This window comes from Dipteris shenzhenensis, chromosome 1 (genome assembly GCF_047967505.1).
Source record: "Dipteris shenzhenensis isolate YYH24624 ecotype China chromosome 1, Dip_SZ_1.0, whole genome shotgun sequence".
NCBI lineage: Eukaryota > Viridiplantae > Streptophyta > Polypodiopsida > Gleicheniales > Dipteridaceae > Dipteris > Dipteris shenzhenensis.
In genome coordinates, this window is record NC_141596.1 from 32,372,363 (window position 1) to 32,381,666 (window position 9,304).

At 42.7% G+C, this 9,304-nt stretch overlaps 2 protein-coding genes across 2 annotated transcripts; both read right to left on the bottom strand.

Moving 5' to 3' along the window:
* Positions 1-448: 448 nt before the first annotated feature.
* On the bottom strand, positions 449-1,990 carry LOC147905712 (putative pentatricopeptide repeat-containing protein At3g23330). Its single transcript, XM_087374559.1, has 4 exons — positions 1,808-1,990; positions 1,372-1,651; positions 1,180-1,290; positions 449-987 (listed from the first exon to the last, which is right to left on the bottom strand). Exons 1-4 carry the CDS (start codon positions 1,988-1,990, stop codon positions 449-451), a joined length of 1,113 nt encoding a protein of 370 aa, XP_087230685.1.
* Positions 1,991-7,527: 5,537 nt separating this feature from the next.
* On the bottom strand, positions 7,528-9,031 carry LOC147905713 (caffeoylshikimate esterase-like). The gene has a single exon (XM_087381376.1). It carries the CDS (start codon positions 8,667-8,669, stop codon positions 7,713-7,715), a length of 957 nt encoding a protein of 318 aa, XP_087237502.1. The 5' UTR covers positions 8,670-9,031; the 3' UTR covers positions 7,528-7,712.
* Positions 9,032-9,304: the final 273 nt, after the last annotated feature.

Here is a 9,304-nt window from a genome sequence, read left to right on the forward strand (position 1 = left end):
GGTGTAAGTGACATCCAACCGTCAAAAGGTTGGGGTCGGCAAAAGATGCATCTAGACCATTAGATCGAAAAAGTTCCTTAATGGTAATCGCCTCCTCCCGATTGTGGCTGCCCAAATAAAATTTGCTCGGAACCACCTACCCAAAAATTACACATGACGTCATATAACCACCCTTCCCAAGGTGGGGGAGGGGCCCTTTCCCCCTCAAAAATGGCTTGTGGGCTCCCACCCCCGCTCACCATTTTCTAAGATTGTCGCCCCCCCCCCCCTCATTTTCCCTATTCCATCTTGGTTGTCCTATTGTACAACACGCGTGGAAGGGGTATTTGGTAGCTATAGGAACCATGGCTGAATAACCTCAGAGAGCCCGCTCATAATTTTCTAAGGTTGTCCCCCCTCGCCCCCCCCCCTCCCCCCAAATCACTTTCCCTGTTCCATCTTGGTAGTCCTATTGTACAACATAGGCCATCTTTTGTTGCACATGAACCCAAGTTTGCCTTGGCTTCTTCGTGCTTGTTCTTTCACTCATTATCGCAACCTTTTTCTTTTCCTGCTCCATGTGAGCAAATGCATAGATGTTAGACATCAAGACATAAGCTGCATCGCCCAATTCATCCAATTGTACTGCATGTTCAAAGGCTTGTCTTCCAAGCTCAACATTATCCCACTTTTGACAAGCCCCCAACACAGTATTCCACACCACAAGATTAGGTTGGAAAGGCATCTTGTCCAGGATCCCCACTGCCTCACCTAATTGGCCTGCACGGCCAAGGAGATCAACCATGCAAATATGGTGTTCAATACTTGGGGTGATGCCATAGATGTTGCACATGTCCTCAAAATACTTATGGGCCTTATCTACTAGACCCCCATGACTCCATGCAGTCAGAGCACTAAGGAACGTGACTCCATCTGCCTTTATACCTTCTCCTTTCATTCTTTCGAGCATATGGAAAACGATTTTACTTTCTCCTAGCTGGGCATATCCTGAAATTATTACACGTCATGAAACTGCGTTCTGAACTGAAAGCTTGTCAAACACTTCCCTTGCTTTTGCGAGCGAGCCACATTTCACGTACATGTCGATCAAGGTGTTGCCAACAAAAGGATCTCTTCCCAAGTCCTGTCTGGCAATCTCAGCATGTATTTCTTGGCCCTTGCCTACGGCTCCTATGCTACCACAAGCTTTCAAGCTGCAAGCAAAGGTGACAGCATTCGCAGAGACACCCTGCAGTTGCATCTGTCGGAAACAGTTCAGTGCTTCCTCCCCAAGCCCACGTTCAGCATATCCTGCAATAAGTGCAGTCCAGCAGACTACATCCCGAACTAGCAACTTGTCAAATACTTCCTGTGCTTTTGCAAGCCAGCCACCTTTGGCATACATGTCGATCAAGGCATTGCCAAGAAAAGGATCTCTGTCCAATTCCTGTCTGGTAATCTCAGCATGTATTTCTTGGCCCCTGTCTATGTCTCCAATGCTGCAACAAGCTTTCAAGCTGTAAACAAACGTAATAGCATTCGGAGAGACACAATCCACTTGCATCTCTTTGAACCGATTCAATGCTTCCTCACCAAGCGCACATTCAGCATATCCTGCAACAAGTGCAGTCCACAAGACCACATCTTGAACTAGCACCTTGTTAAACACTTCCTGTGCTTTGGCAAACAAGCCCCATTAGGAATACATGTCAACCAAGGTGTTGCCAACACCAGGAAATATTTCCATTTCCTGTTTCGCAATCCCAGCATGGATTTCTCGGCCCTTATTTATGGCTCCAATTTTGCCACAAGCTTTCAAGCTGCAAACAAATGTGACAGCATTTGGAGAGATACCCTCATGTTTCATCTGTTCAAAACAATTCAGTGCTTCATCACTAAACCCGAATTCAGTATATCCTGCGATTAGTATGTTCCAGGACACTACATCTCGAAATAACAGTGTGTCAAACACTGCCTGTGCTTTGGAAAGGGAGCAACATTTGGCATACATGTCGACCAAGGCGTTGCCAACCAAAGGATCTCTGTCCAATTCCTTTATGGCAATCTCAGTGTGTATTTCTTGGCCCTTGTCTATGGCTCCTATGCTCACAGGCTTTCAAGCTGCAAACTAGAGTGACAGCAGTTGGAGAGACATCCTCCCGTTGCATCTGTTCAAAACAGTTCAGTGCTTTCTCACCAAGTCCATGGTCATTATATCCTGCAATAAGTATGTTCCATGACACTACATCCCGAACTAGCAGCTTGTCAAACACTTTCCGTGCTTTTTTTATTTCCATTTTTTGCATTATTTTTTGATTAGGTGGAAAGTTTCAGTTGCATGTCAGTTGGAGCATGCATTGGATTGAGTACTCAAAATCTCCTTGTTTTGGCGCGTCTATCGTTATTGACGACTTCGTTGCACAGCTGGTTGAGTCGCTTTCGGATAAATTATGGCCGTAATGTAGCTCTGACAAGGTGCTATCCTAGAAATCGAGCATCAGCGTCGGCCTCCAAGCGGCTGAATGGCATCGTCGTGCAAATTAGTCTCCTGCTTGTTTTAATGTTGATTAAAACTGATGATTCGTTTGTCAACGATGTTTGGATTGTCCATGTAAAGACACCTGTGGCGAATATTTCTTGGATTGCGAAAATCCTCAGTGTTCGTTGTTATGCTCTATTTCGCCCGTCAATAAATCTGCGATGGTATGCAATTTCGCCGCACTTGCCTTCTGATACGTTAGGAACAAAGCAAACACCAGCAATGGAGGGATCGATGGACATGATGGAAACGGACAGTGGTGCATTCGAGAAGGGTGGATTTACGTTCCTTTTGTCTTTCTTTTGTTTTAAGACGTCCTTCCGTATATTCTTACTGTCTGTGTGCAGGACTTGCAAAAGCATGCCCTAAACTGTTAGGATCTCTTGTCACACCAGTTTTAGAGAAAGCTCTTGTTTTGGAAGCTGGAAACGATGGCTTGAAACGACCCAAGGAAGTTGCTGCTGGTAGACTCTTTCGTGTATCTTTTGATATTATTGCTCTTGTTTTGCAAGAGTATCGCTCTTTGATGCATGTTTTCAGCCCATCTCACGTCTTCAAATTTTTTGTGAGCATTGAGAACGTAAGTTTTAACGTTTTCTTTGATTCATGCAAATCCCAGCCCATCTCGTGTCTTCGACTTTCTGTAAGAACATAAGTCTTGACGTTTCTTTTGATCTCATGCAATGGTCTTCGTTTGGAACTGTCAACGTATGATTCACATCTTCGTTTGAAACCGTCCAGTTGAGAAGAATGTAATCACACAATAGCTTATTCTGAACAGTCATCGTATTTTTCGTGTGTACAACATCTGTTACGTCTGGTGCGTCAATCGTCATTCGTGACACAGTGTGATTTACTTGGTTTTCTTGAGTTAAATGTTTACAATCCGTCCACCATTTCCACCATCAATCGCAACGTAGGGTGCTTTGCGCCTCTGTTGTTTGATTCTTTGGATCAATAGCTTCATATAGTGTTCATTTGTGAATGTTAATGAAAGTAAATGGTGCTGCCTCTCATAGCTGTCAAAAACCTTGCTCATGGTTGCAATACTCTGAGGACCAATTGGAGCATCTGCAGGAGAAAAACAAGCTTGTGAATTTGCTCTCTCTCTTCTCTCTCTCTGTGTCTCTGTGCCCATAAGTCCACTTTTACGAGAACCGGCCACACAACACATCATTTGCTCTCTCTCTCTCTCTCTCTCTCTCTCTCTCTCTCTCTGCCCATAAGTCTACTTTTACGATAACTAGCCACAAAACACACTGCCAACCCTCTTCTCTTCCTTCCTTTTCACACTTTCTTCTGCTTTATGTTCTATTCCCTACCATCCCTAAAAACACACTGTGTTTATCAGGACGTACTGAGGCGAGCAATGTTGCAAGGAAATCAGATCTTGTGTGCGCAGCACCTGATGTTTCGGTTTTGAGCAGCAGAATGATTCAAATTTTATTTGGGTATTGTATTTATGTTGCGCGAATCTTATACAATGGTGAAGTTTCTAAAAACGTTTATACCATAGGAACTATTTTGCTCCTATTTTGTTACACTATGCTACAAAGATGTGAAGAATGAAAAGTATGCTTGCATTGAAAGAGTTGTTGTCAACCCCTTTGTACGAACATAACAACGTTCGTATAAATGACCTTTGGGAGCAACATGTACAAAATCATACAAGCGACAGACAAGCACATGAAAAAAAAGAACAACACTTTGATGAAACAATGGAGGAACAATTCCTCATGGATACTTTACTTCATGGCATTTACACAAGTCAACAAGCTGTTGACTTTGAAGGACAAACTATTGAAAATTCACCCTCTAAAGGATTTTCACCATTAAGCATTTAAGATAAATTTTGTGAAGAACTATCGTTTCCTAATCTTTTCTTTGGAAACCCACGAAAGTACAACATTCGAAGCATATTTCCTATCAAGACATCGCAAGGTGGGAGTTGACAAATGCAGACCGCCGCTTTGCTTTAAGTATAGAGAACCTCATCTTCAAAACAATGAAAATTTTGGTAAGGCAAGTTTTATCATCATCTCGGGTTCAAATGCAAAAAGCCCAAACAAAAGGAATAGCACTTCAAGCAAAGGACGTCCTCTTACATACAAACATTAAGAAAAGACTTCAAAAAATACTTCATTCAAACATAGGATAACGGGACTTCTCACACCTAAGAAAATTAGCTGACTATAAGCACTATCTCAAAAGAAACCTTTTCTCAATGTTGAGGTAACTAGGTCCCCCAACCTCTTTGTCACACTATCCCGCAGCTGAAAGATGATGGAAACCATTGATCAAAGCAATTCACAAATTAAGTGGAGACACGACGAAGGAGTACCCAAACACACAAGAAGAAATACGTCATTTGCTTCAATCTGATCTCATCACTATAGCTCAATGTTATGTGCACAAATTCCAAGTGCTTAAAAATTTGGTGAGGAAAGATAAAAATATTCTTGGAAAAATAAACAATTTCTACTTCGTAATAGAATTCCAAAATAGAGGAATTCAACATGATCATGGCCTTCTATGGATTGAGAACGCACCCACCATTGGAATATCTTCGAATCATGACATTGAAGCTTTTGTTAACAAATGCATTTCAAAAGACATATCGACTTTCCCATGTGATCAAAGAGACATTCAAGTGCACAAACATTGTAAAACATGCTTTAAAAAAAAGAATAAATATCGATTTAGTTATCCTCGGCCACCCATGTCTTGCACAAAAGTCTTGGTTCCATTACAACGTGAGTTAAGATCAACTACTCTTAAAAACAAAATTAATTCGATTAATTCAACTTTGCTAAAAGAAGAGACACGACCATTAGACTATAATGCATACTTGGCCTCTTTAAATATGACAGAAGAAGAGTACATGTTTGCTCTATAATCATCTATTTCACAACCAACACTGTTCTTGAAAAGACAACCCAAAGAAATTTACACTAACAACTTCAATCCTAATTTGTCAAGGTTATGGGGTGCAAACACTGACATCTAATTCATACTTAATCCTCATGGTGCAGCTGCTTATTGCACATCTTACATGACAAAAGTAGACAAAGAAACAACTCTTGCAGTTAAAGAAGCCCTATCACAAAGCATAAACTCTACGCACCACCTATCGAATGAATTAGGGACAACAATCTATTCAGTGCTACATCTTCCACTAATGGCATCTCACCACATGAGTCTTTCACCAGAAAAATTGCAAGAACTATCACAATTCTATCAAGATCTTGAACTTGTTGTCTTTGACGAGGTGTCCTTGATTGGACATAGCACATTGGTTGCAGCAGATATGCGCCTAAGAGAAATCAAGCACAACCACCTTCAACCATTTGGAGGGCTTGATGTTTTATTATGTGGGGACTTCTACCAAGCTAGCCCCACAAAAGATGCATGGATCTTCATCGACCAATCAACACAAACATCAATGCAAACATCGTTTTGAAAAGCTAATGTCTTGCAATATGAGATCACAACTCCAATGCGTCAAATGAACACCAAATTCATAGAAATACTAAATAGAATACGAACAAGAAAGCATACACTAGAAGGCATCTCCTACATTAACAACAACTATCTAAGACAACCATTGCTGCACAAACAAAAGATTCTGCACCTATTCTACACTAATGCATCAAAAGATATTCATAACAAGGAAGTGTTTCATTTGCTCGAATATAGTCCTCATATTCTAGAAGCTACAGACAAGAGACACAAGACATGCAGCAAGACCATAACAATCCCTTTGAACCCAAGCCAAACAGCCGATTTGCACAAAACTCTACATTTGAAACTAGGAATGATAGTTAAAATATGTTCAGGAAATCTCGACATTGCAGATGGCTTGGTAAATGGAGTAGAGGGAATATTCAAAGATTCAAAAATAACAAATGAACAATAACATGTTTGGATATTATTCAACAACACCAAAATAGGTAAAGAAGCTCGCATTAGAAACTCGTCCCTTTATAACATTGGCATTCCAAAGATGTGGATGCCTATACATCAAATCACAAAGGAGCTCCAAATAGGTAAAAACAACTTAAATAAAATTTCTCGAAGGCAATCCCCCATACAAGCAACTGCTGCTAGAACAATCCACCGTTCACAAGGACTATCCATGGATTACCTTGCATTTGACCCATCCCTCATTAAAACACATGGTCTAGCATACACAGCACTATCACATCTACGAAACCCAGAGAACCTTTAAAACTCATCGAACCATTGGAACCTAAGCAGTAGATACCAACGTCTTAAAAGAAATGCACCGCCTCAAATCTGATAGACAATGGATTCTCCAACAGCAAAGCTTCTCATCATTACAAAACAACCACATCACAATGCAATCTCTAAATACACGTGCATTCTGCTCTCATTTCATAGACATAATGAATGACAAAATCCTCCTAACAACCACAATCTTGTGCCTCCAAGAGTTACATATCAACACATCAACACAAATATCCTTACCAAGATTCACATGCTTGCAAAAGACAAACAGTGTGGGTATAGCAATATGTTACACAAGGAAGACATGCAATTGCTTCAACAACATTACATTGAAGACAAAGCATCATAATACTTACTACCTTCCAAACAAAGAACTCTACACCTATTGCCGTCATAAATGCATACAACTCTCTGTTGTCAACAATTACAACACTACTTGCATCGCTTGAAAAACTTCTTCAAAACATTGAAAATGATTTACCAACAACCAACAACCAACAACCAACAACAATCGTCGGAGATTTCAACATTAACTTCAACCAACCAACCAACAATAACAAAAAACTGACAACTTTCATGAAACACAAAAAATTCTCACAATTGATTCTTCAACCCCGACTACAGTTCATGGATCAACTATTGACCACATATGGACAAACACAAAAAATAAACACAAATTATATGGTACAAACTTTATTTACTTGTCAGACCACTCTCTCCTTTACATAAACATTAATTTCTCTTACAAAATTAAAAAACTCCAATTGGATAATAGTGAGGATTCAGGTCCAATTTGGAGTTAGAGCCATGACGGAAAGGCTGCCTAGGGCAACCTAGTTTATTCCTTGAAATTAAGGGCAACATACAGACTCATATACTACTCTTTTGTAAGTGACTCTTGCTGAATGGTCTTGTTACATCTCTTGGTTTTCCTTGTTGCCACTTGTTATTTCTTAGCTCTAAGATCAATCCACTCTCTGAGATCAGCGAGGACTTGGCTGATGTTCTCATCGGTCTCACCCTGAATAAGCGAGTGATACATGCCGTCGTAGAGCTTGATGGTCTTATCTGTGCTCTGAGCTTTGTCGTAAACAAGCTGGCTGCCCTCTACAGCAGCCAGATCATCTGAAGTTCCATGCAGGAGAAGCAACGGGATCTCTACCTCCTGGCATCTCTTCTGAATTGTATCACACATTCGGCTTAGCTGCCTCATCGTTCCCACCCTTGGTCGCCCTCTGTATCGCCGCGGATTGCTGCCTATCACCTTGGCTTTCGCTGGATCCTTCACAGCTCGCTTCACCATGTTGCTGTCCGGCATCACTGCCCATGACTCCGCCAGTCCCCCCAGCAATCCATACGCCGTCAAATGCAGCCTCGATGGCTTCATCGGCCCCGGAATCTCAAAGAGTGGCGCAGAAAACATCGCTCCGTCCCAGCCTTTCGGGTCCTGCAGTACCATCAGTAGCGTTGCTCCCCCTCCCATCGACTCGCCGAACAAGTATTTGGAGAGGCCTTCGTACTCCGGACGATCGCGTACAGACTTGTAGAAGAAGAGCACTGCTGCAGCTAGCTTCTCGGCGTCTTCTACATAGCCGTGGATGCCATCCGACCGGCCGTGGCCTAGCAAATCGCATGCGAAGGCACCGTATCCCCATTGCGCAAACGCTATAGGGATCGTCTGAAACATCCAGTTGGAGTCGCTGCCGTATCCGTGCGTGCAGCAAACGATCCCATTGAGTTGATCTCCGTTTGCTGGCAGCCAGGATTGAGTGAAGAGTGTCCCATGCGGCGTCCTGAAGTACTCTTTCTTGTTCACAACGCCTTGTGAGGCGTAGTATTCATCTTTCGGCATGGCGCCCCAGAAGTTGGGGGGTACGCCAGGTGCATCTTTAGCGGCGGCCATCGTCTCTCCGTCTTTCCCTCTCTCTCTCTCTCTCTCTTTCTCCCCCGCCTGCCAAGATTCAAGCAGATGCTATGTGCAGGAAAGGGAGCTGTAACCATAACCTCCCCCACCCCCGGTCTTTGTGAACGATGGAAGACCAATCCTTCGCTTCTGCCCCCGAATTGCTAGGCGCAGAGCGAGCTCCTGTCATCTAAAAACGCTCTCTCTGTCTCTCTCCCTGCCTGTAAAAGGCAAGATACCTCTGCCTTCCTCCCCATTGCTCTCTGCAAATGGAGCAATCGCTGATCCTCTTGCACACTCTCTCGGGTCTTCTTCTGTAATAGAGGAAGGTAGAGACAATGTCCCGGTGCCAGATGTGATGTGCAAAGCACCAGCTCTGGGAGATTGTCTGTACCTTCCTCTATTACTGGTGCCAGATGCGATGTGCAAAGCGAGCTACCCGACGGAAAGTTCATCTCAACGACCACCAGCTCTAGCAAGGCGATGGTTCATTGGTTGTGACGAGTTGGTGCGAAAACGTGAGTCGTTAATTGAAAGTTAGGGCACCCGCTAATGCCACCAAGTCATGAATATCTGCGAGTTGGTGGTGTGGATTAGCACTACGTTGAGACTATGGGTTTTTCTTTTGAGTGAGG

Bases quoted from the DNA above. Each gene is read 5' to 3' on its own strand.
- LOC147905712 (XM_087374559.1), bottom strand. From the start codon at position 1,990: ATGTATGCCAAATGTTGCTCCCTTTCCAAAGCACAGGCAGTGTTTGAC. The intron at 1,291-1,371 runs GTGGCTGGCTTG...CACTTATTGCAG, and splicing joins GATCGACATGTATGCCAAAG to GATATGCTGAACGTGGGCTT. The intron at 988-1,179 runs GTAGCATAGGAG...TAATAATTTCAG, and splicing joins TTGCAGCTTGAAAGCTTGTG to GATATGCCCAGCTAGGAGAA.
- LOC147905713 (XM_087381376.1), bottom strand. From the start codon at position 8,669: ATGGCCGCCGCTAAAGATGCACCTGGCGTACCCCCCAACTTCTGGGGC.